General features: G+C 42.9%; 3 protein-coding genes across 4 annotated transcripts in view; 1 reads left to right on the forward strand and 2 right to left on the reverse strand.

Moving 5' to 3' along the window:
• Window positions 1-418: 418 nt before the first annotated feature.
• LOC114244376 (lachesin) overlaps window positions 419-27,485 on the forward strand; it is a 67,263-nt gene continuing 40,196 nt past the window's right edge. For both annotated transcript variants that reach the window (XM_028176166.2, XM_028176167.2), the window contains exon 1: window positions 419-726. The gene's annotated coding sequence lies outside the window, so the exon portion shown is untranslated. The remainder of the gene's footprint in view (window positions 727-27,485) is intronic.
• Window positions 12,266-17,203, reverse strand: LOC149501925 (uncharacterized). The gene is made up of 5 exons (XM_089731548.1): window positions 17,175-17,203; window positions 16,868-17,064; window positions 14,363-14,662; window positions 13,537-13,853; window positions 12,266-12,764 (listed from the first exon to the last, which is right to left on the reverse strand). The coding sequence occupies exons 1-5, from the start codon at window positions 17,201-17,203 to the stop codon at window positions 12,474-12,476; spliced, it is 1,134 nt and encodes a 377-aa protein (XP_089587674.1). The 3' UTR covers window positions 12,266-12,473.
• On the reverse strand, window positions 20,768-21,748 carry LOC114244378 (uncharacterized). Its single transcript, XM_028176168.2, is given in 2 exon segments — window positions 20,768-21,365; window positions 21,368-21,748. Coding segments are annotated over 2 exon segments (543 nt in total). The 5' UTR covers window positions 21,597-21,748; the 3' UTR covers window positions 20,768-21,051.

Genomic DNA, 27,485 nt, shown 5'->3' on the forward strand with positions numbered 1-27,485 from the left:
TACCTACCGGCGCGGACTCACAAGACGTCCTACCACCAGTTGTACGTATATATTTAAACGTATATAAGTATGGATGTCAGGCCCTGATAGCCGTAACATAGGGAACCTTAAACTGAAGTCGGATGACCGTGCGTGATTTGTTTCTAGCTATTATTATTTACTAAAAGTTTTAGAAAACTGTAACTATAGGAGACGCCGTTAAGAATATAACAAAATAAAAGTAGTTTACATAATAAGTCAAATTATTTTTAATTACTCTCCTAAGCTGATTTCATTTCTAAAATGTCACACAAAATCACAAAAGGTGACCGTATGTGATTTGTTCCCAGTTATTTCATTCTTATTATCTATATACATAAATATTGCGAACCTTAGAGCGCCACATCCAAATTTTAAGGCTCCTTGTAGCTTTATCGAACGGCGCCAAGGTAGACAGTCTAAGTCTGGAGCACGATACGCAGACACTCGTTTGTCCGCAATCCCAGTTTTTAATTCGGGTTTCCTGTGAAAAAACCTTAAAAAAACAATAAAACATTTAGTTAATATGTGTAATTTTCAAATAAAACTCATATTTCAGTGTTAAAATTGTGTTTTTTTGTGTTAAACTAATTCACTCGGATATTCTTGCTCGTTTCCAAGATGGCTTCTACCCGTTGACTTACACTAGAAGATTTCTAACGTCATATCCTGTGTGTCCTATAGCGGAATCCTATTGAAAATAGACAGGTAAGTCTATTTATTAATTCCACTACAATATATATAAAGTTTTTAGGTTGATAATATTTAACAACTGATAAAATATATCGGAGAAAATAGTACAGAGTTTTCCTGTTGCAATCAAAAACCATTTTCCTTGTGAGAGCGTATAAAATACGCATTATATTTGATTGTGTTTGTTGCTAATGAAAGAAAATATCTATGGAGATTAATCGAATTAAACTAAAGCGCTTCTGATTTCGCGAATAGAGAATATCTCTTTGTTCGCCAAATTAAATCCGATGTATAAATATTGGCTAATATAACGGCTAGACAGTTTAAAAAGTTTTGTTTTATTTTATATTACACCGTTTATGGTCTATTTGGCGTTGATTTGGTTAATGTAGTCCATGGACGTCATTGCTGTATATCATCTTACGATCCGGCTTTGGAATAAGCTCCCCTCCACGGTGTTTCCCGAGCGCTATGACATGTCCTACTTCAAACGAGGCTTGTGGAGAGTATTAAGTGGTAGGCAGCGGCTTGGTCTGCCCCTGGCATTACTGACGTCCATGGGCGACGGTAACCACTCACCACCAGGTGGGCCGTATGCTCGTCTGCCTAAAAGGGTAATAAAAAGGTCAACCTCCATCATGTTTTTGAAGTGTAAACTTCGATAATTCGCCCTCTAAGGCATGACCCGCGCTTGGTGACAGAAACCTTCAGAATTTTGGTAAAAATACACCTTCTTACAAAGTACCTAATAAGGTTTTCAGTTGCCAATACGATAGGATTTTACGGCTCATTCGGTCGCATTTAAGTCGTCGCGACCTAAAGGATAAGATGTTCGTTGTATTCGTATATAGCGATGCACCGGTGTTCGAATCCCGCAGGCGGGTACCAATTTTTCTAATTAAATACGTACTTAACAACCATTCACGATCGACTTCCACGGTGAAGGTATAACATCGTGTAATAAAAACGAAACCCGCAATTATAATTTGCGTAATTACTGGTGGTAGGACCTCTTGTGAGTCCGCACGGATAGGTACCACCGCCCCGCCTATATCTGCCGTGAAGCAGTAATGCGTTTCGGTTTGAAGGGTGGGGTAGCCGTTGTAACTATACTGAGACCTTTCCGGCTTGGCTGTGCCCCTGGCATTGTTAAAGTCCATGGGCGACGGTAAACACTCACCATCAGGTAGGCTGTATGCCCGTATAAACGCAATAAAAAAAATATGGTATCGTCGGGAGACCACATCATTAAAGCATTTGCTAGCTTTATTTACTTCAAATCTTCTGCCTCTAATTGGAACTTGATAGAAGAAATCCAGTCTAGGATAGTCAGGATAGTAGGCAGTAGTATGCTTAATGCCTCTAAAAATTCTTCGCTCCAAACATCACAGCGGCAAAAAGAATAATTTCCAACATTGGTGGTAGTAGGTACTGGTGGTAGAACATCTTGTGAGTCCGCACGGGTAGGTACCACCGCCCTGCCTATTTCTGCCGTGAAGCAGTAATGCGTTTCGGTTCGAAGGATGGGGCAGCCGTTGTAAGCAATAAATTACATTCTTAATGCCAAGGAAACTGTTGAGACGCTGCTTACCATTCCGAAGCTCATTAGCGGAAGGGCAACGCACGAGATGTACCATGGGAAGAACTTGGTTTCAGGAGTAGCGGGATAAGGCATAGGCCAAAAATCATGGCGGTTCTAAGTGAAGCGAAATCTGGAAGCTCTGTGATGTCTAGCTATGATTAATGGTTTCGTCGGCTTGTATAAGCAGTTGTCGCCATTGCACATTTCGTAATTCTTTTGTAGGCAGAAGAGCATATGGCCCACCTCATAGTCAGTGGTTACCGTGGCCCATGGACTTCAGCAATGTCAGGGACAAAGCCAACCTGCAGCCTACCGTCAAGTTCTCTCCACAAACCTTTTTTGATGGACATGTCATAGCGATCGGGAAACGCCGTGGAGTAGAGCTCATTCTAAAGCCGGATGGTACATTTTTTTTATTGCTTAGATGGGTGGACGAGCTCACAGCCCACCTGATTGTTAAGTGGTTGCTGGATCCCATAGACATCTACAACGTAAATACGCGACCCACCTTGTGATATAAGTTCTAAGGTCTCAGTATAGTTACAACGGTTGCCCCGCCCTTCAAACCGAAACGCATTACTGCTTCACGGCAGAAATATGTAGGGCGGTGGTACCTACCCGTGCGTACTCACAAGAGGTCCTACCACCAGTGAAAAAGATCTCTGGAAACGCACTGTCGATGAACGCAGTGGTTCTAGGTTGTATGGATGAATTGTACTCTGGTAATCAATCATGGTATGAGGGTAGGTAGCACACACGAATTATCTATGTCCGTTGCCAATTCTACAGTCGTACCAAGCCGTCAAAGCGTTATGACTGCGAGGCCCTACGTCATCCAGTGTCCAATGAGTTCAGCGCGGCCCCGATTCGCGTGCTTAAGTCAAATAAATACAATTTGATTTATAAATTAACACACAGGGGCGATGGTTTGTCGTTGCTTTATTTGTATTAGGCACGATTTAGGTCCGTTAATACTAACTAGTGGTCCCACAGTAGACGAAATTCGATTATAATTAATTAAATGGTTTTATTCTCAAAGACTATTATACTTCTATAAAATAATCACAGTGTGTAATGTTTTTTTTGAATTGATTTAATGTATTTTTTATGCATAAGTGGTCCCCCTGTAGTCGGAATTCGACTATAATTAATTGAAATTATAAGTTTGTACACTATCATGTTTCTATTGTCAAAGACTATTTATTATACTTCTATAATCACAGATTTCGCCAAGACTACACTTTAGACAATCAATATTAATCTATTCTCAATTAGACTACGAAATTTAACAATAGCAAAAGAGTATATAAGCGTGTGTATGTCAAATACATGGTATGTAGTGTGTGTAATGTTTTTTTTATTGATTTAATGTACATATTTATTTATGCATAATTAAAAAGAACTAGAGGTCCCGCAGTAGTCGAAATTCGACTATAATTAATTGGAATTGTATAATAAGTTTGTACACTATTATGATTGTATTTTATACTTCTGTACTCACAAATTTCGCTAAGGCTACACTATAAAAAATATTAATAAAGCCATTTAATAAAATATTAATAAAGATATTTAATCTATTTTCAATTTGACAAGACGCCAAGAACAAAAGTTTGACAATAAATAGTATGCATGCGTGTATGCGTCAAATACATGGTATGTAGTGTGTGTAATGTTTTCTTTATTGATTTAATGTATCTCTTACGCATTGTTTTTAAAAAAATATTAGCATTGTGCACTTCTTCTCTATATTCTCTATAAGTGTGGAAAATTTCATGCTCCTCCGTCCGCGCAATTTTCGTAAAAAAGGCGTACAAAGTTTTGCTTCACGTATCAATGTATATAGTTAGATTAGATCACCGACATAGCGAAAGGTATTATTGTTCTAATGCCGCCAAGCCTCGTCGAACCTACTCTATACTAAGACCCTAGAACTCATATCTCAAGGTGGGTGGCGGCATTTACACCGTCCAACTGAGCTTGAAAGCCTCTCCGAAGCTCTCATTTGGCAATAACTGAGTTTAAATTGCCATTAGTATTAAGCGTAGAGATCATTATTCATTTTAACTACGTCTTAAAGCTCTGAACGGGTGTGCCAACAGACTGTGCGAGGTTTTTGGTCCGACTCTATGGAGCTAGGTTAGTTGCAAGCCTTTTTAAAGCTTAGATAGGCTGAACATGCCCGGCTGACCATCACTTTTAGCGATAAGGCCGCCTATTGTACAAATTTATCAGCTTGTTGACTGTTTTTAAATGTAAATTGTGTTTTTGTGTGCAATAAGTGTATTCTCTCTCTCTCTTTTTCTCTCTCGCTCGCTTTCTCTCTCTCCTCGCTCTCTCTCATCATGTCACGACGCACCTGGTGTTAAGTAGTTACGGGAGCCAATAGACAGCTACAACATAATGCCATTACCTGAACGAGACATAAGTTCTAAGGTCTCAGTTTGAGCAGTCCAACGGCTGCCCCACCCTTCAAACCGAAACGCATTACTGCTTCACGGCAAAAATAGGCAGGGTACTTACCCGGGCGGACTCACAAGTCACCCTACCACCAGAAAGCAAGCAATATTCTTTGAGATTTAAACAATGGCAATAATTTATTGTGATTAGATTATTTTAGCTTCCACTGTAGTCAGTTGATCAAATTCAGTGTTATTAATTTATCGTTGCGCATTCTTTGGACGGCTTAAGAGAGTTTTAACTATGAATGTGAAAGGCTTTAAAGGAAGACGTAGACCTAAGAAAAAATGGATGGATTGCGTGAAAGACGATATGTGTAAGAAGGTAGTGAGCGAAGAAATGGTATATGATAGAGGAGTGTGGAAGAAGAGAGCATGTTGCGCCGATCCCAGGTGACTGGGAGAAGGACAGGAGAATGATGATTCTTTGGACTTCTTCCCGGAAGAACGAAAACGAGCTAAAAGTCGGCGAGAGACTATACACCACCAGAGTGCATATCACGATGCACATCAACGAGAGATTGTTTGGTGGGTGATCACAAGGTGAGTGGCGCATTTACGTTGTAGATGTCTATGGGCTCCAGTAACCACTTAACACCAGGTGGGCTGTGAGCTCGTCCACCCATCTAAGCTATAAAAAAAAACCTTTTTTACGCCTTAACCGTCTTCGCCTTCTTCTTTTTCTCTGTCGTTCTGTCTGTCATTCTTTTCTCCCTCTCTTACCGTTTTCTCTCACTCACGTTTTAAAGCTTCGTTCGACACTCTTTAATTCGTTCCATTCTTACTAATACACATATAATTCTTCTGTCCGCGTGTACAGTTACGTAACCGATTTTGTCCTATTTTAGAGTATACGCGTGGACACCGATAATGCCGTTGTCAACCAAGCCACTGTCACTGATAACATTTCATTTTAATTCACGATTCTGGTGTTTGATAAACTTTCTTGAGGCGTGTCGAATTGATTAGATTAGTATAAACAGTTGAATGTGGTAGCGGTTCAGCGGTTAGAGGTTTTGCGGAGCTGAGATTATATTACAGGGGTCCATGGACATCGCTAATAATGCGCGAAAAAAGTAGGTTTAATAGTAAACGGTTAGTGCTCGTGCACCATTTTTTATAATGAAAAATGTAATGCTCTCTCGCTGACAGAGAAAGATAGAGAGAGAGAACATACTTCACTACCCACCAAAACACAATTATCATTAGAAAACAAGCAGATACGTTTGTACAATAGGCGGTCTTATTGCTAAAAGCGATTTCTTCCAGTCAACCGTTTAATTAACGGAAGTTCTGGAAAAGATAAAGATACAGCAAGTATGCTGCGATGTTCTATTAATAATGCATTATTAAAGAAAATACATACATACAGTAAATAGATATTACTTACCAGTTGTACTTACCAATTGTTCACGATTGACTTCCACGGTGAAGGAATAACCGTGTAATAAAAATCAAACCCGCAAAATTATAATTTGCGTAATTACTGGTGGTAGGACCTCTTGCCAGTTCGCACGGGTAGGCACCACCGCCCTGCCTATTTCTGCCGTCAAGCAGTAATGCCTTTCGGTTTGAAGGATGGGGCAGCCGTTGTAACTATACTGAGACCTTAGCGGTGAAAATATTGAAAAATCGATAGTAACTGGTAAGATTGCAGGCAAAAGTACTGGTGGCCGCAATCCAATGCGCTGGTCTGACTAGACCGTACCACTTTGGATACCACAGTCTATGATGCCATACGCACCGCCGAGCATAGACGAATATGGCGAAACATCATCCAAAGAAGGATAATGGGATACGACCAGGTCACGACCCTCAGCCATGAGGAATGCGACTCAGGGATGAGAATATAGATAATAAACGCCCAGGCGAAGAGCAAAAACCTTTTCACGACATTTGCCCGACGCGGGAATCGAACCCACGGCCCTCGGCACAACCATCAGGTGCGCTGACTACTGGACTATCGAGTCAGACTTTTGACTAATTAAAACTAATTTTACTTATTATTTAAATTACTTTTAATGTGTTATAACATTTTCGGCGTCTCTTATAGTTACAGGGTTCGAAAACCCTTGGACTATGGGTGATGTTGGGACCGACATATCCAGGGATTTGTCGGGGCCTGTACCTATTTGCTGGTAGCCTTAGAAGCTATTTCAGCTACACCTAGACGGGTAGCTGAGCTCACGGGCTCAACCTGAGAGAATTTGCTAACACTAGCCCTAGCAAGAGCAGTGCTTCGCTGAATCCATCATTGGATCGGAATCTCGATCCACTGAGAAGAACCGACGAGAAACTCAGTGGGAACCGGGTCTTGCCACAATAAAAAGGTTCGCCATTAGCGCATTGTCAGTCGAAGTTTCTCCTAGCTGTCGCGCGAGGGTCAATCCGAAATCGTCCTTTTGTTTAATAATACATTTTAATTAACGCATTTGTAATATCACACGGACCGTGCCAGATCATAAATAAACATGTTAATTAGATTTTTAATGTATAAAAGACTAGGGTTTTCTTACAACGATACAGATACAGTCCGCTATCAAACATGGCGCGATTTGCGATTTGCCTATTAGGTAAGGTAGCGTCGGCAATTTTTATTTTTTATTGCTTAGTTGGGTGGACGAGTTCACGATCCACCTTAAGTGGTAACCGGAGCCCATAGACTCCTGCGACGTAAATGCCGCTACCCACCTCGAGACAGGAGTTGTTAGGCAGGGTGGTGGTACCTAACCGTACGAACTCACAAGACGTCCTACCACCAGTTTTTAAATTTACAGCTTTGGTCACTTGAAGTTTGACGTTTTAAATGTTACGATAATTGATACTCTAAAAGGGTTTTAAACTTTAGCGGCTGACTACCTTGTAAATAGTATTATTTGACGGGTTCTTACCAAGATTTTAACATGTGGTGGGTTTTCGACAGTTCGGCTTGTCAGAAACGCCACTTTCGCGTGTAGAGTAAGGACCGCGCGATGCTTAGGGGCAAGTCCTACCCTCTTCTGGTCCGTTTTTATGTTACCACCGGAACGCGATGACTTACCCCGAAAATAGGTCTTAAAATCGAACTCATGAAATATGAGAACCGTTTTTAAAACCGGTTAAATAGCAGGGTGATTTGAAATTCGTATGGCTGTTACTGAATTAGCGGAAATGTATGAAGTCGTCTCGATTCGTCTTTCCCAGAGTCTATTAAATATTACGGCACCTTAGTAACAGAAATCGACATAATTACTTCAGTACACCAGTGACCTACATGGCAGTCAAAGGGCTAATGAGTAAATCCTTAATTTCAGCCGTAATAAGCTCTGTCTCCTGCAACCCATTGGGCCAGACCACGGTCTGCGAGTCAACCCCGAATTACGCTCTGTCCTCGCAACTGTACCCAGGCTTGATTCCGTCGTCCACTACGAGCGTGTGCGAGACCAGTCCGGGTAATATGCTGCCGATGCTTCCTTTCCCGACCGTCGGGGCGGGTTTGAGCTATCCGATGCCTTACCCATTCGGAGTAGGACTCGGCTTCACAATGGGCCAACCCGGGTCAACCGTGTGCGAGACTGTATCTAATGGTCACACCCCGTTGGGCTACGCTGGGGTCGGATTCCCAGGTCTGTCCGGTTTTGCGGGTCTACCCAGCATCCCGATGCCGGCGTTGTCGAACTTGGGCGTCCCAGCTGTAAGTTCTGTTTGTGAAACAATTCCGAACATCGCAAGCCGTGCCCTGCCGGTAGGAGGGAGCACGACCGTCTGTGAGAATGTGCCCAATTTCATGAGCTACGGTCTTCCATACGGATACGGTTTCCCCATCGGAATAAATCCAGTGGGGGGAGCGACGACAGTCTGCGAGCCCACCGTTCACGGGTACGGCGTTGGATTACCCTTCGGCCGGTCTTTTTTATGACTTCTTCCACGTCATCCTCGTTCGAAACAGAAGACCGCGACTACATGAAGTTCTTATTGTCCAAGTCCAAGGGGCATACCAAAAAGAATCATTACATATCGATGGAAATTTGAAATAGTTGACGAAATTCATGTTTATCTGGATGACCGTCTTACATTAGCAAATTGGAATATTCTTTTTTAAGTTGCGTATTTTACACTAAAAGATATAAAACATGCCGAATCTGTATCCAAAAAAAAGTTCTTCATTTGGAATGAATTAAACATTGTGTAATTTTTTTGGTCTTGGCTTAATAAAAATAATCTATGTTCGGTTCTTGTTAAGAGATAAACTAAAATACAGAATTTCGCTATCATTCAACAATACTTTAATTTACAAGCAATAATTTGGCTGCGCTTTTGTGTCTACGGGCCACAACAACGACCCGTTCAACCACTCAACGTATTATTATATTCCTTCGTCTATAAAAAAATGAAGAAAAAAAAACATGTAAATGATTTAAATAAAACTGGGCTTATTTGAAATGTATTTTTGTATTTTTGTTAATTATAAATTGACAAACACTTATACATTGAGCATCGTGGTATCTTCTCCTGTGTTATTAGCGCCAAAAGCACACACACACTCAAATATTATTAATCACCCTACTCGAATCCCAAAATAACTTTGAGAAACGTACACAGATACGGTAGGCAGCAGTTAGGTTTTGCCGTTGACGTTGCTGACGTCCGTGGGCGACAGTTACTGCTCACCATCAGATGGACCGTATGCTCGTCTGCCTACAAGGACAATAAAAAAATACAAATCGAGTAATAATCTATTTAGGTTACAGATGTAAAGTTCCTTTAAAAAAGAGATAATACAGCTCTTAGCACAACATCAACACGATGGTACGAAGTTATTGTAGAAATTTTTATTCTGGCCATCGCTAGTAGCTTCGATAATAAGCCTTTTTTTTTTTTTTTTCTCGGGCCGGGGGCCGAACCGCCTACGAGGTCCCCGCGCCTAGGGGGCGCGCGGGGTATGTGAGACTCAACGATCTGCAGGTGTTGAGAGCAGATCGCGGGCCCAAGGATTTTAGGGCCCACCCACTAAACGACTCCCCTGCACTCTTACACCCGACGTCCGATCTCCGTCCGGGGTCAGAACCCGTTCAGAGTAGGGGGGTTCCCGCGGTCAACACTACAACCAGACACGCGGCGCCACCCCGAGGACGCCCGACCGACGGGTCGTCGAGGCGATAGTCGACGACCAACGACGTCGGTCTCCGCGGTACGGCGGCCCTACCAGGCCGCCCGGGCGGTGCCGCTGGTGTTCCGGGATACGCCGCTGGGCCAGAACCAGCCTGCCGGGTCGGAACGCGATACACCGCCGACCGGGTTGCTCTTCAACAGTATGTTCGGCGACGACAGCGACGACGAAAATGCGGACCGCATCGCAGTCCGCAGCCGCCGACGCGCCGTCCCGTCCTCCTGGTGCCAGCGCGCTAGAGTGACGGTAGCGTGCGGCGCAGCCTCAACCCCCTTAGGTCGCCCCGTGACCATCACCGGGAGGAGACTGCCTCCTCATAGGGGCTGGAGCTGGACAAACGCCCTCCTACGAACCCCGGCTCGACGGCGGCGGCACGGCGCCGAGAGGGAAGAAGAGCTCTCCCTCTCCCGTTCCGCCGCCTCCTTCTGCGAGATGGTGGACTCGCAGAAGTCGAGCATCGCCTGCCAGGACTCGTCGCTGCCGAGCATCGCAGCCACGACGGTCGGAAGCGACAAGTCCGGTCCTATTTTTGCAACGAGGACGCAGCGCTGCTCCGCGAAAGCGGTGCAGTACGCGAGCGTGTGCTCCACCGTGTCCTCGTTGCAGCCACTGCAGTGGTGGCACTTCGGCGTCGGCTCCCTCCGGGCGACCAGGTGCAGGTAGCGACCGAAACAGCCGTGTCCCGTGAGCACCTGTGTCGCTCGGAAGGTGAGACGTCCTCGGTCGCGATTCACCCATTCCGAGAGGACCGGGCGGATCGCCTCGACGGTCCGTCGCCCGTAGGCGGGGTCCGCCAGGCGGCGAGACCATGCCTCGAGCACGGCACGCCGAGATTGAAGCTTCCGCGCTCGAACTTCCGCCGCGCCGGGACGCGGCTCCCCCCTGGAGCGGAGATCGCATCGCCACGCGTAATCCGCAGCGAGCGCCTCCGCTTCCAGGTCCCAGGGAGGCGTTTCGATAATAAGCCTAACTCAACGACGCATCGACAAACTCTATTTAAAATCGCGACATCCCTACATGCATTATATTTTTGATAGTTGAAAATGCAAATTAAGGAGCGGACGGTTAGCGTGGTATGGACATATTGTGATGCCTAGAGAGGAGATGCATGTGGCTAGAAGATGTATGGAAATAGTAGTGCAAGGTAGAGGGGGTTTTCCCCGACCGAAAAAGACATGAATGGAGTGTGTGAATGACGATATGAAAGAGAGAGGAGTGAGGGTTGAGGTGACGGCTGATGGAAGAGAAAAATTAGTTGTGCCGACCCCATCTAGTGGGATAAGGTGGGGAAAAATAGAAGAGAATTGAAAACGCATTTAATCTCTCCTCCTCGCGGCGTTTCCTCACAGCTGAGGGTCGTGACCATCCTGCTTAGACAGGATTTAATTTTTTGGTAATGTCTTTCCAGCGTTTCCGATCATTGGCCGTGTGAAGGTCTTCGAGGAATGGTGCGGTGCGAATTTGTTCAAACATTTAATTGAGCTAGAGTTGAAATTCTCCCGGGTCACTTAATTTGCGACTGCGGTTGAGAGTAGCTGGCGTAGGGCAACGATCCGAGAGGCAAACACCAAAACCCTCCGATTTCTGTCTCCTAACCTACCTTCAGTTCCATGTTGAAGGCGTGCAATGAAACTAATCTGAGCCTCGTCCTTGCGTCGTTTTTTTTATGGCTGAGTTATTACTGTTGGCCCAGAGACCTTCTTTAACCAGGACAGGTGGGCGAGCAAGGTCTCAGCCAGAATAGGTGGGATTTGCTAACAGCTACCCGAGCACCTCCAAAGGAAACCTAACAACTCAAGAGTAGCTGCTTCGCGAATGAATCTACTACCGGATCGGTATCGGGACCCGCTGAGAAGATCCGGTGAGAAGCTTAGCGGGCTGATGTTTAGGTTAGGTTGCACGTCGAGCTCTTTGCCGAGTTCGAAGATTACGGTTACCGGAGTCCCTACTCCTAGTGTTAGAGCTAAAACCTAGGAAGCAATAATGCGTGTCGGTTTGAAGGGTGGCGCAGCCGTTGTACTGAGACCTTGGAACTGTCTCAAGGCAGGTGGCGGCATTTACGCTATAGATATCAATTGGGCTCCGGTAACCACTTAGCACCAGGGGTGCCGTGAGCTCGTCCACGCGTCTAAGCAATAAAAAATACAAAAACAATGATATTAATCACAAACAAAACATAAATCTGCATTTATTTCGATCTTTCACACGTTTACAAATGTAATCTACAAAATAATTAATTAATACAATAATTATATATAAAAATAAATGACAGTGCAGACTACAAGGCGAACGGTTGATTTTTTAAGATTAAAGTTACATATCCGTTATTTAAATTAAAACTCCACTGAAACTAAGAAGGATCAATTTTCATACCTAAAATACATTTTTTGTTACTTTAAGTTGTGTTTATCGTATACATAACTTTTATATCACAATTTAACACCTAACCTGGGACGTGGAGTACGAAGCTTGGTATTTTAAAGACCCTGGACAAAAGTCGAAATGTCATGGAAATTGATTAAATCACCAAAAGCCTGCAGTGTGCACCGTTTTGTTGTTTTAAAGCGCAAATAAGCTAGTTGCAGCTGCTGCAGCTAATAGGCTGGTTGCAGCCACTGGTGCAGATAGGCTGGTTGCCGCTGTTGGGGCAAATTGGCTGGCTGCAACTATTTGTGCATAGCGGCTGGTTGTAGCCGTTGAAATCGAAGTTACGCGATACGCTTTTGATGCTTGGAGTTCCTATTGTGTGGACCCGGTAGATGGGATTAGGTGAAAAGCAGATTGTCGGGGCAGCAGGCACGGATATCCTGGGTAAGCTGACGACCAGTGTATCCGGGACTGGAGGCTGCACTGGCTTCGGTTGGACCTGGTAAATTTAATTAATTAGGTTAGCTTATTCGTAAAGTGGTTTTAAACAAATGATGTATCTAATGATAGCCAGACTGCTCTCAAAGCACTACGACCCGTGTAAAGTAGACTCCATTCTAACGCTGGACATGTTGCGTCTGATACGCTAGGAAAAACAGTAACGACCACCCACTAATTTATTTAACAAAGACATTGACTATGACCTGGAATCGATCCAGATTCAAAGGCGCAGGTCTTAACACCACTACACCACCATCCAGCTGTTTATTTATTACATAAAATCTTCGTTAACCATACTAAGGTTTACGTTGGATTCCTTCAGTTCGTTGATGGTCGCAGCCACATCAACAAGGCATGCACGGTTATCCGGCATCAGTATACAGTAAACACCCAGACAAAGAACAAACCTTCATGTTCCTCACACGAATGCTTATCCCAAGTGGAAATCGAGATCGCAACCCTCAGTGCGAGTGAGTGTCTTAACTGTTGCCCCACCGAGTCAATCGATCAGATGAAAATGCGATCAGAAACGAGCAATTATGATTGTACAGTTTATTATTTTAAGGGCCTTAAGCGATTACCAGTGTTTATAGACGTCGTAATGTGAACGTGAACGCGCATCTGAAGGTCTCCATTGTATAATTCGGCGTCTATCTAGCCCTACGAACCGGATTGGAGGGCTGCTTCGTGCAAGAAACATGGGGAATAGTGTCATCAACTCGTGCGGTCTTAGAACACGCACAACGATGTAGCTTCGCGGCGATAATTACCTGGATCGGTGCTGGCTTCGGCACTTCGACCGGTGGGGGTCTGACCACAATTGGCCTTGGGGTCGGTGGTCTCACTGATGGCACCCTGACGTAGAACGGTGAAGGTGTCGGGGGTTGTACTGGCGGTGGGTTAACAGTGATGGGAGCGGGGGCAGGGGGCTGGACGGATGCTGGTCTCACGTAGATTGAAGGCGGAGTCGGCAGGGTTATCTTCCCCGGGCGCACTAAGATTGGCTGAGGCCTCGGAAACCTGACTTGTCCAGGCTTAACCAAGAATGTCCCTGAAATTGAAACCTTGAAGTGTTGAGCTATGGCATCTTCTCAGCGAGTTGTAGACACAATTAAAACCACTTTTACCAATTAATCCCGCGTTATTTTACGCGATGGCTGTAAAATATTCAAAACATCGGAAATAAAATCATAAGAAATACTAGATTAAACCGTAAAAGGGATGTTAGTTGTATTTACGAGTCGCAAAAGAACTATAAAATAGCTTTATAATGGAGGAATAATCACAAATTCTGATTAGACATCTACAATCTAGCATATCCTCAAGAATGCCTCTTAATTTGTTTCCGGCAACCAAAAACTGTGAAGAGTGCAAGGTTTTGTTTGCCGTCCTCCCACCAGCTCCTAGTCGTCAAAGCCCATTGTATGACGACTTTTCACTATTAGAACCAAAAGGCTAGGCTGCTTCGCCGCGAACACGGGCAGGACAAACTGCTATGTGGGCCATATGGTATCCAAACAGTTCCGTATGATTCCTGTTGGCGCAATTGAGGCCTTCCAATTTCTACGTATAGATGGCGCTGTAATAAAAACTCACCGGCCGGAGCCTGTCCGTACACAAATTTGACATTCGATTCCTGGGGACTGCAAGCGTGCAAATCTACGACCTCTCCCTGGATGTTCGAGTCGTACGCGTCGCATGGATTGCACGGGTCACTGGGCTCCGGCTGGCAGGGATCCTCGTAGGGACAAGGCGGGCATGGCGGTAAGCACGGATTGCAGGGTGGGAAGCATGAGTCGCACGGGTATGGGTTCGGAGGGGGGCATTCGCAGGGCTGTGGACAAGAGTCGCAGGGGTTTCTTACTGGTTGACCGTAGGTCGAGCCCAGGAGTAAAACTGTGAAGAAAAACAATCGGAACTTTAATGTCTAAAACGTCAATATTCTTGTCCATGGTTATCTGCTAATTTGACCAACAATTCCAATCCTAACATTTCTTACATAATTCAACATATGACACAAGGGTTTTGCATAAGTCTTTCACATTCGCTTTTAAATCGTCACAGATTTGCCACTGATTGTTGTTTTATAGCTGAGGTAGTAAATACTGCGACTATCCGTAGCCACTGACAATACCATGGGCACAGCCAGACTAAGGAGTCGGTCCATAAATAATCCTTCCACGAAACCAAGGAAATCCAAAATTGATTGTACTTGACATAGTCATTGATGTTGTCTTCGTATTTCGTGATGCGTATAACTAAAGTAACTTTTGCAGCTTAACAAGCTTACTGTGGGACTGTGTAAAAGTCCCTAAGTCGCGGTGAAGGAATAATATCGTGTAATAAAAATTGAACCCGCAAAATTATGATTTGCGTAATTACTGGTGGTAGGACCTCTTGTGAGTCCGCGCGGGTAAGTACCACCGCCCTGCCTATTTCTGCCGTGAAGCAGTAATGCGTTTCGGTTTGAAGGACGGGGCAGCCGTTGTAACTATACTTGAGACTTTAGAACTTATATCTCACATTGGGTGGCGCATTTACGTTGTAGGGGTAGTGTAGTATGGGCTCCAGTGACCACTTAACACCAGGTGGGCTGTGAGACCGTCCACCCTCATAAGCAATAAAAAAAAATTTTAAATGAAATCTCAAGTTGATAAAAATTAATGATTCCCTGACTTTGGATTGGCCCAAATGGTATAGCACGCTAAGCCTACCGGTGGGCCGCATAGCGTTCAACGCGTTAAGGACAAAAAGCTGGACGCGAATTTTAAAACCTTAAAAAACACTACTTTTAAATCGACCTTGTTTTTTTTTTAAATTAATTTTTACTTACGAGATAACCAAGCTACGAGCCCCTTTACCATCTTCTGGTCGTCTGAAATAACTTCGAAGCTACGAATATTTATACAATACAAATTTTAAAGCCATAATTTTTCTAATAACACAAGCGACACGTCATTGCCAAGCAAAAATAGACATTACCCACAACGTTATAGCAACCACATTGCTTTTACGCATCGACTTATCAAAAAGTTTAGAAACAGTCCGTCGGAATCATTGTATAAATATTTGAAAAGTTCTAACCGCTTGATTTGTGATTAATTAAAAATAAAAAATTTAAATAATTAACAAAGAAAAAAAATACGTGTCTAATTCATTTAGGGACGGTCTTATATATATTTTAATAACAATTAAAAGTTGATAGCGAATTCTCAGTTTCAGGGAGCATCCATTAATTACGTAAGGGTACTGGTAGTAGGACCTCTTGTGAGTCCGCACGGATAGATACCACCACCCTGCCTATTTCTGCCGTGAAGCAGTAATGCGTTTCGGCTTGAAGGGCGGGGCAGCCGTTGTAACTATACTGAGACCTTAGAACTTATATCTCAAGGTGGGTGGCGCATTTACGTTATAGACGTCTATGGGCTCCAGTAACCACTTAACACCAGGTGGGCTGTGAGCTCGTCCACGCAACTAAGCAAAAAAAAGAAGAAATTTGGAGAATTTTTCCTCAACTCTCTCTCCGTCCTCTAACCTCACTCGAGATTCTTCAAAATTTATGTTTTGGCTGTAAACGTATTGGATTATTGAGTAAAAAAACAAACAAAAATACAACTAGTTCTATTGTTTCTATAGACTAGTGTCTGTGAATATTACCGTAATTTAAAATAATATCATCATTCTCCTGTCCTTCTCCCAATCACCCGGGATCGGCGTAACATGTTCTCTCCTTCCATGCTCCTCTATCATATACCATTTCTTCGCTCACTCCCTTCTTACATATATCGTCTTTCACGCAATCCATCCATTTTTTCTTAGGTCTACCTGTTCCTCTAAAGCCTTCCACATACACAGTTCATTTAAAATAACAATCATAAAATTAAATAATAAATATTGAACAAGAATTACGAAATTATTCTATTTGGATCCATGGAGATTCATGTACGGCATTAAGAGCGACTACTGGAACTAATATAACCAAGTAATTTTCAATAAAATCATCTCTTCTCTTTTCTCTTCTTCAACCCGTGTACACCGAATGCTGAGGTCTCTTTAAATGCGCTCCATTCCCTTCTCTTGCCTCCCACATTCAGTCCCTACCAGCCCCTTTGACCAGATCGTAGGCCCACCTCATTGGTCTACTCCAGTATTTCGAAGGCATGTGAGCGACCCACATCCACTTGCTCCGAGCAATCACTTTGGCTATGTTAGTTAAACCAGAGAACTTGTCAAATTCTTCAATAAAATCATCAGTTCCCTCAACTTCGGTCTGAATTAGCCACTCTGAGCCGTTTTCGCTTGCGCATAGAAACTCAGTAGCTCGTCTTGTGATCGTATCTAAGACCTATCTAGTAGCCGAAGGGTCTATTTCAGCTACTCACGTATTGGTAGGTGAGCTCACACGCACAGCCTGACAGACTTTGCTAACTCTGACATTATGCAAAGGTTTTTTTTATGATTGAGTTTCACCACGACAGGGTGAGTAATGTCTCAGCCAGGAGTGGTGGGATTTGCTAACAGCTACCTGAACGCCTCCAAAGGAGACCTAACAACTCAAGAGTAGATGCTTCGCGAATGAATCTACTAGTTTAGAATCGCGACCGGCTGAGAAGATCCGGCGAGAAATTTAGCGGGCTGATGTTTAGGTTAGGTTGCACGTCGATTTCTTTGTCGAATTCGACGAGTACGATTACCGGAGTCCCCGAGCCTGCTCCTAGTGTTAGAGCTGAAGGCGTCTAATATTATGCAAAGGTAGTGCTTTGCAGAGTGTACTACCGGATCAGAAACGCGACCCACTGAGAAGATCCGGTGAGAAACTCAGTGGGCTGTGTCTACGGGTTGCCCTTCGAACTTTTGATCGATGATCGGTGCTTGGAAAGCCTGAAAGCACCGATGAGAAGGTTCCAACAAGATATGTTTGGGGCGACAGCAGCTTTTGCGTTACCCCCCTCGCTTGAGACGGATATGTAGTCAGAGGCGGCCACGGTAAGAGAGATAAAGATTATTTATTAATAACTAGCCGTACTCGCCCGCTTCGCTGGGCATTTAAAATTAACATTATTATTTATTGTCATTATTATAAGGGAATCCAACACTCATATAAATATTAGCCTATCCATTAAGTACATGTATTTTCTACATGTATACCAAGTTTCAAGTCAATTGGATGCATGGTTCGGTAGTTATAACGGAACATCCGTAAAAACCACTGTAGATTTATATATTAGTATAGACTAACGACCCGCCTACACTTCGGGAACATTTAATTTATTGTTGATTATGAAGATAAGATAGCAGTGCTTTTTCCTACTTACCGTTATATTTCGGGTAATTAACACTATATCTTTACTAGCAGACCCGGCCACACGTTGCTGTGGCTAAGGTTGTTGTTTCTAAATAACACGTGGCCGGCTATGCTAATACTGAAAATTAACAAAGTAAGAACAATTGGATTTCACTGTATTGCGTTTACTACGAAATAAATTTCACTTATATTTCACATATAGTCTTTGCAAAATGTGGTGTTTGTGCCATTAAATTGTAGCTTATGTGAAACGTTGGTATTTTTAACACAGCGCCATCTATGAGATACTAATGTCGTAAAAACTGATTTATGGCGCCATCTGTTTTAGACTTATGAAACTTACAATTAATAACAATAATCAACTCAAGAAATGAGTTTATTGTTAATTAATAAATATTGCGAGCATTAATCGAAATAAAAAAACATCCTATGGCCTAAGTTGAAGTAAAACATATATTTAACAAAAAAGAAAGTAAAATCGGTTCAGTAGTTTAGGTGTCCATCGCGGACAAACAACGTGACACGTAATTTATATATATTAAGATAAATTATAGCCAGTGTTATTCTGATGTGTTAGCTATATTATTGTAAAGTTTCATCAATATGTATTCTGTAGTTTTTTCTTGGAAGAGTAACAAATGTACATCCATTCATTCTTACACACTTTCGCGTGTATTATAATTTTGATCTTACTATCCTGATTGAAAGGATATTATTAGTGACATATAGCGCTTATCAGTCTAGAGATGGTAATAAGATCCCATTTATTCAAGAGCTTGTTAGAGCGTCTTGTGGGACCGCCCACCACTGCCCTGCGTATTTCTGCCGTGGAGCAGTAATGCGTTACGGTACGACATCGGTTATACTGTAGAACTAAGACTTAAAACTCATGCTTCGATACGGGAGGTGATATCTACGTTGATCATAATTTAGTAGGCTCCGATAACCACTTAATTCCAGGTGGACTGGTAGGGTGTCCCGCTATCTAAGCGATAGCAAAAAAAATTACTGGTGGAGGACCTCTTGTGAGTCCGCACGGATAGGTACCGCCGCCCTGCCTATTTTTTTAATTTTTTTTTTATTGCTTAGATTGATGGACGAGCTCACAGCCCACCTGATGTTAAGTGGTTACTGGAGCCCATAGACATCTACAACGTAAATGCGCCACCCACCTCGAGATATAAGTTTTAAGGTCTCGAGTATAGTTACAACGGCTGCCCCACCCTTCAAACCGAAACGCATTACTGCTTCACGACAGAAATAGGCAGGGTGGCGGTACCGAACCGTGCGGACTGACAAGAGGCTCTACCACCAGTACCTACTACCACCAATGTTGGAAATTATTCTTTTTGCCGCTGTGATATTTGGAGCATAGAATTTTTAGAGGCATTAAGCATACTACAGTTACTGCCTACTATCCTGACTATCCTAGACTGGATTTCTTCTATCAAGGTCCAATTAGAGGCAGAAGATTCGAAGTAAATAAAGCTAGCAAATCCTTTAATGATGTGGTCTCCCGTCGATACCACATTTTTTATTTATTTATTACGTTTATACGAGCATACAGCCCACCTGATGGTGAGTGGTTACCGTCGCCCATGGACTTTAACAATGCCAGGGGCAGAGCCAAGCCGCTGCCTATCATAACTATACTGAGACCTTAGAACTTATATCTCAAGGTGGGTGGGGCATTTACGTTGTAGATGTCTATGGGCTCCAGTAACCACTTAACAACAGGTGGGCTGTGAGATCGTCTACCTATATAAGCAAAAAAAAAACGATTTAACCAACTGAGTTTTTCGCCAGAACTTCTCAGTGGGTCGCGATTCTGATCCGGTACTAGATTCAGCAAAGCACTGTTCTTGCTAGGATTATCAGCAAGATTTTGATTTGTTTACATTATCCTTGCATAGATGGGTGAAATAGTTGACAGTTCGCCTGGTGTTAAGTGGTTACCGGAACCTAGAGACGTCAAAGCGTAAATATCGCCACTAACTTTGAGACATTCTCGGTTATAACTGCTGAATGGTGAGTTTCAAGAAATAGACGGTCTGTGGTACGTTCCCAGGCGAGCCTACAAGACGTCTTACCACCAGTAATTAAGCAGAGTATATTTTTTGGGATTTTTTTAATATCATCTCGACATGTTTATTGTTACAATGAAACACACAGAAGACCCATCAATATGTTTAATCATATAATATTTTGTAAATAAAAATTACATTTGTAAAAGATTTTTAACTAGATCAAAATAAAAATGCAGATATTTTCTATTCATAGTCCGTTATGAAGGCCGACTTGATTCGTTTGGAAAATGACACATAAATTACACACAAAACGCTTCTATTGATATGAGAATGTTTTTGACTAATGGCAGGCGGGAAACATGTGATTTATCCGTGGCTGCTCAGAAGATTTGGAGATTGGTAAGGTTTTTTGCGCAGAAAAGAAGCAATTTTGGAACCAATACATATAAGCAGAGTCGCCAAACTAATTCTGGCGGCGTCAAAACCAAAATTAAGACTTATATAATGTGTACGAGGAAGTATTTTTGCTTAAACTAGAAATTAACAAAAACAATTTTTTTTTTTTTTCTCTTTACAAATCACCGAAAGAACTGGATTGACGTAACTGAATATTAGAGGAAATAATATGTTTTTTTTTTTTAATAAATGTTCTTTGAGGTGTAGAAAGAGATAGAGGAAGATCGTGCGAGAGAAAGTGATATCAGACGCGTTGATCACGACCCTCAGCATTGAGAAATACAATGCAAGGAGGAGCAGGAATTATAGATGTTTTGACGCCTTTTTTTTGTAATTCGGAACATTATTTTCTTCTCGCTTCTGCTGAGATTCGAACTTCAAAGAAGACTTTCTTTATTGAGGACTGTTTTTTTATTTATTTCCTTTAGAAAACGGCAAATCTTATCCGAGAGCTTTGTGAGTTCTGTCGTTGCGTTTTGTGTAACTTTCACCGGAGCTTAGGACTGACAGGAGTAGCTGCAAGTAGCGCAGGGGTTGCAAGGGTTGCAGGGATTGCAGGGGCTCCCACAAGGGTTAGTTCTTCGAAATATTCCGGCGGGTACGTGAATCGGTGGCATCTGCATTGTGGGATACTTGGGTTGCCTAATAATGATCTCTGGAGGGGTGATGGGGCAAGGTTTCTGCTGCGTTATCGTTATAGGAGGGGGACATATGGGTGCCGGCTTGGGGGGTCGTACCACGATAGCTGGGGGATTTATGGGGGCTAAAGGTTTCGGTCTGGCCAGCACGGGGGGTGGTGTTATCGATGCTAGGGGGGCGGTCTGACTACTATAGCCGGGGGTGTGATTGGAGCTATCGAGGGTGGCTGAACGGTTATTTGCGGGGGCGTTATTGGATATTGCTGCGCTGGGTACACGACGATCGGAGCTGGCTGGAGTATAATATCGGGAGATGAGGTTATGAAGAAAGTTCCTCCTGGCACTCTGAACTTCTGGAAGCCGATCTGCTGCAGACGATCCACGACCATGTTCTTAGGTGTCATAACGTTAGGAAAGCCGTGGGCTTTAGTGGCTGGAACATTAAAAAAGACATTGTTGTTAATAACGAACGCAGGTTGTTAATTTTCATACAGGGCAAGTAATGTAAAGTTAATTAAATCGGTCGTCGGGTCCAGTCAATGGCCTCTTGTAAGGCATTGCGACATTCTTTATTGCCTTAATAGACATACAAGCATATGGGCAAACTGATGGTAAACACCGACCCTCGTACAGATCAGAAATGTCGGCCAAGAGGCGGCCTGAAAAGGTTTAAGGGTTCGTGAGCCAATAACCAAAATTACATGTATTTATTATTAGCTCAGTATTCTCAGCCAGCTTATGCTTTGATTATGCTAAGATTATGAGGTATTTTCGATAAAGCAAATTAGTGAGTATAAGTGCTATGGCCAGCGTGTTTCAACAGCCATAGGACATACCGCGCACCGCCGAAGGTCTATTGCCTTACCCTCGTTTTATGAAGGACATGTCTTATCACCGTGGAGGAGAACTCTTGCACTTGATTGGATGTGGAAACCACCTGTATATTAGTGTGTGCTTCTCAATGACTTCAGATGACTGCTTCCAGAAGTTCTTGTCTTATCAATAAAATGTATTGAAGACTTGCATATCTCTGCTGGACTGACTTTCTCTCTTTAGAAGAATAATGAAGATACGACGAGACGAATGTTGTGTTCCTATAATCTCTATGGACATTGGTAAGTCTACCAGAGTCGCTGCAAACGTTCTAACTCAGTTACCAACTAAAATACACCTAATACGCCTAGTTCTAATTTCTCGATAACTACCCTAATGGGAGGCTCTCAGCAGTCTTTGTTACCTGCAGCTTGACTTCATCCCAGAGTCAGAATTTAATAGATTAATAAAATATTAGCTGGTCTAAGGCTTACCAGGCCATGCTCGATTACTGGGAGCGTTCGAGGCTGCAAATGCATCGGTTCCGTAGTTATTGCCTGAGCCGGACCCACAGGAAGAGGCGCAGGGGTCGCACGAGGAGCTGCCGGGATCACAAGGTGGGGCGCAGGGATCGCAAGGGCTTCCGCAAGGGTCGCTAGGTGGGGCGCAGGGATCGCAAGGGCTTCCGCAAGGGTCGCTAGGAGGTGTGCATGGGTCATAAGGAATTGTGCAAGGGTCGCATGGATCACATGGAACACTGCAAGGGTTACATGGCGACGCACAGGGATTGCATGGATCACAAGGCGGGGCGCACGGGTCGCATGGAGCAAACGGGCTACACGGCGCGTTCGATGTACACGAAACGCACGAGGCGCATGGGTCGCACGGTGGCGGGCAGGGGTGGCACGGTTGCGGGCACGGATTACGCGGTGGCGGACGGGCGTCGCATGGAGATAAGCATAAGCACGGGGCTGGGCACGGACACGGGTTACAACTTTGGAAGCAGTTCGGCCACAGCTGGAGGGCCGGTGCCGCTGCGGTCGATGCTATTAATACTGTAACAATGAGATTTTACAATTACTGCTTCGGTAGCCTTAGCATGGTAGTACGTAGGGGAAGCTCATCCAGAAGAGGAACGCAGAAGCCCTCATGGTCACTATAAAAAGGGGCACAGCCAAGTTGCCGCTCACTACAGTGAAGTTTTATCAACCTCCATTGTTTAGGGAGCTCGGTGAAAAGGAGTCCAGTTTTTATTTTAATTTTTTTTTTATTGCCCTTGTAGGCAGACGAGCATACGGCCCACCTGATGGTGAGTGGTTACCGTCGCCCATGGACTTCAGCAATGCCAGAGCCAAGCCGCTGCCTACCAGTTGGACTGTCCGAGACAATAGTCGTCTCCGGTGACGTATTTTTCTTGGTAGCAGCCGTTGTACTATACTGAGACCTTAGAACTCATATCCCAAGGTAGGTGGCGTAGAAACGAGCCAAAAGCCCGGCACTAACTAAATAGTTGGACAGTATAGAAATCGCAGCGGACCGATCTTCATGGAAAAAATACGTGTGGTCTCGTATCTCAATGATGAGGGAACGTCGAGGAAGCTATAGTCCAAAATAATTTGAATCCCTGGATTATTATCATTGTAATTCTCCGATCTGTTTAAGTCAGTGGATTCCAAAACACACTTAACCGGTTTGAATTCATATGCGTGTCCACTCTAAAATGAAGATTATTTAGACATCAATCGGTACGTGCTTTTAAGTTGCAGCTTTCGGGATCCATCTAAGCACGAAAGGTCGGGAGCTTTAGAGAGAGACAAAACACAAACGTACTGAAACGATCTATTCTAGTCGAAGTCATTTAAGCTTGCGTTATTAAGGATAGCTCGATCTTCCTCTGCTCCTCTGGAGGAGCCGGAGTCCGAAATGACCCGGTCTGTTACCACCTCAACCGGATATCCGATCGAAAAGCATTTTTTATTGCCTATTTGGGTGGACGAGCTCACGGCCCATATGGTGTTAAGCGGTTACCAGAGCCCATAAACATCTACAACGTAAATGTCGCCACCCACCTTGAGATATGAGTTCTAAGGTCTCAGTATAGTTACAACGGCTGCCCTGCCATTCAAACCGAAACGCATTACTGCTTCACGGCCGAAATAGGCAGGACGGTGGTGCCTACCCGTGCGGACTCACAAGACGTCCTACCACCAGTATGCCACCACCACCATCAGTAAACCACCACCACCACCACCAGTAAACCACCAGCTTACTGAGGACACCAACAAAGATCTCTCCTTACCTAAGACTCCTAATGCAGTAGCACGCGCCATGGCTCCACAGCTTCCGTGTGAGGCTGCTACCAGCGCCAAGCTTTATATAAGCAGTACTTGTTTTAATTTGCAATTGGATTTGCACGCATTAATAGGGCTGTCGATTGTCAAAAGCAAAACTTCTGATATTTTTTGTGGCAGGTCGCTGTGTACATGACAACGCCCCTGTATTGCTGACGTCCATGGTCGACAGTAACTATTCACGAATAGGTCATCGTCTGCGTACCAAGGCCAAAGCTTTCCGTATTTCTAATCGACTGAAATGCCGAGCTTCGTTCAATGGTTGAGTCCGTGGACAATGCAAAGTGAATTCCACCACCTTTGAGACGTGAGGTAGTTATCTCAACTGTTGGCTGCTAACAGGAAAGAAATATCTGGTCATCGTTCTCTTCGAACCCGTCGCTTGGGACGAAGGGCTTGGCGAGTAAATTAACCCACAGGCACAACCCACTGAGTTTCTCGCCGGATCTTCTCAGTGGGTCGCGTTTCCGATCCAGTGGTAGATTCTGCGAAGCACTGCTCTTACTTGGGTCAGTGTTAACAACACTCCCGGTTTGAGCCCCGTGAGCTTACCTACTAGTTTAATGAATCTAAAATAACCCTTCGAGGTTACTAGATGAGGTAGGAAAAGGTATGAAAATAAATAAACTATGTCATCTACCCGGGTGAGCTCATTATTCGTACTTTCCTATCATCACCATCATTCTCCTATCCTTCTCCCAGTCTCTTGGGGTCGTTGCAACATGTTTTCTCCTTCCATTCACCTCTATCATATACCATTTCTTCGCTCACTCCTCTCCTACACATATCATCTTTCACGCAATCTATCCATTTCTTCTTAAGTCTACCTCTTCCTCTCATAATATGTCCTTTATTTACGCTAATTCACCAAGCGCTTCCACAGTATAGTTATATTTCACAGTTAATCAACTGTACTCAAACATACCATAGTATTTAAACTTTTGTATATAAATAGAAGCGTTTGACTCAAATTGACATTGAACGAAATCATGGGTATTATCCGACTGTTGTTTTTTATTGGTGAGCAATTAATTTTAAACTTTAACTCGACTGCCGTAGAATGTAAAATTCGTAACTTAAATTTATATATTAATACGTGAAGCAAAAACTTTGTAAGTCCTTTTTACAAAAATTGCGCGGACGGAGGAGTATGAAATAGCCCACACTTAAAGAGAATATAGAGAAGAAGTGCTGAATGCTAATATTTTTTTAAAATTATGCATTATATATACATTAAATCAATAAAGAAAACATTACACACACTACCATGTATTTGACACAACACATACATATAAATATACTCTTTGTGTATTGTCAATAGTGAAACTTTTGTTATTCTTTAAAGTCTGTGGTCAAATTGAGAATAGATTAATATTGTTTGTCTTTAATATTTATCTATAGTATAGTTTTGGCGAAATCTGTGATTATATTATAGAAGTATAATAGTGCTTGACAATAGAACCATAATAATGTTTACACTTATAATTTCAATTAATTATAGTCGAATTTCGACTACTGCGGGGACCACTAGTGTAAATAAACGCACAAATCGAGAGGCTTTGAAAAAGTGTGGCTTTGAAGTCGTCGTAGCGTGTGTAATGTTTTTTTTAAATTGAAATAATGTATTTTTTATGCATAATAAAAAAAAAAATTACCATTCTGCACTCCTTCTCTATATTCTGTATAAGTGTGGGAAATGTCATACTCCTCCGTCCGCGCAACTTTCGTAAAAAGGGATACAAAGTTTTTGGTTCGCGTATTAATACATAGATTTGGTCATTCCCTTCAGCATTACTCTCCTGCGCTTTGGCCGGTCCGTGGCGGTGCTACACCACGTCCGACGGAAGCCAGATCTGCTTCGACAAGGCCGGCGAGCCGTGCCTCTCCAGCCCTCAAATAATAATGCCCCGGCGGGCTCTCCCCTGCGTTGGAGCCTCCACTGTCTACACGCCCTGCAATTAATTGTCCAGCGAAATGACTTTCAAATATCCCAGGAATGTTTCGACCGTATCTTCGCGTTGGCAATAAAATAAAAAATAAAATAGTTTATTTATTTACTTTCTATACTTGACAGTATAAAGGCGGATTTAATGCCATAGGCGTTCTCTGACAGTCTACCTTAGGGGAGTGCAGATATGAACCTTGATAGTGATATTATTTAAACATATTTGTATATATAACATACATAACATTTATAGATACAAATACTCGCACTTAAATAAATACATATACATAAATATATGCATATAAATAAACATTATAAATTTACCAGTTGTTTAAGCAGTTTCAGTTTTAAGGTTAATGTGGAGCGTAATTAAATTCCTTGTTTGTTTATCGTCGCATATATTCCGGTCATCGGTCTCGTCGAAAGAACGAATGAAAGAGTCACAAGACCCTTTACGAGCAACGTGTCAAGCAAGTTCTTCTACAAGGGCAATAAATAAATAAATAACTAGCTTCTGTTACGAATGAGAAGGCCGAACTCTCTTTAAAAAAAGGATTTATTCGACACTACAAAATATTTATAATGAACTAGGTGATCCGGCAGACTTCGTAGTGCCTCAGTCGATAAATAAAAGACCTAAACTTTTGTTTAAGATAAACTTAAAACAAACAAAAGGAAATCGTCCGACGGGGGACACATCAAAGGAAAAACAAAATTGCTATTTTTATTTAATTCCGAGCATTTTCATATTTATTTACCTTTTAAATCTTCTCTGGACTTCCATAAATAATTCAAGACCAAAATTAGCCAAATCGGTCCAACCGTTCTCGAGTTTTAGCGAGACTAACGAACAGCAATTCATTTTTATATATAGAGATATAGATATGCCTCAATCGATAAATAAAAGATACATGAAAGGGACACATCTAAGGAAAAACAAAATTGTTAGACAAATCGGTCCAGCCGTTCTCGAGTTTTAGCGAGACTAACGAACAGCAATTCATTTTTATATAAATAGAATAGATAGATAACTAATTATAATAAAAGGATTTGGAGATAGTGAGGAAAATTGGTAAACGTCCCACTTCAATAAATATCTGACCCGAACTGAGACTGGTATGTTCTTATAAAATCATTGTAAGAGGGCTTATGATGGTAAGCATTAGTCTATACAGGCTAGGGAT

This window comes from Bombyx mandarina, chromosome 11 (genome assembly GCF_030267445.1).
Source record: "Bombyx mandarina strain Sakado chromosome 11, ASM3026744v2".
Taxonomy (NCBI): domain Eukaryota; kingdom Metazoa; phylum Arthropoda; class Insecta; order Lepidoptera; family Bombycidae; genus Bombyx; species Bombyx mandarina.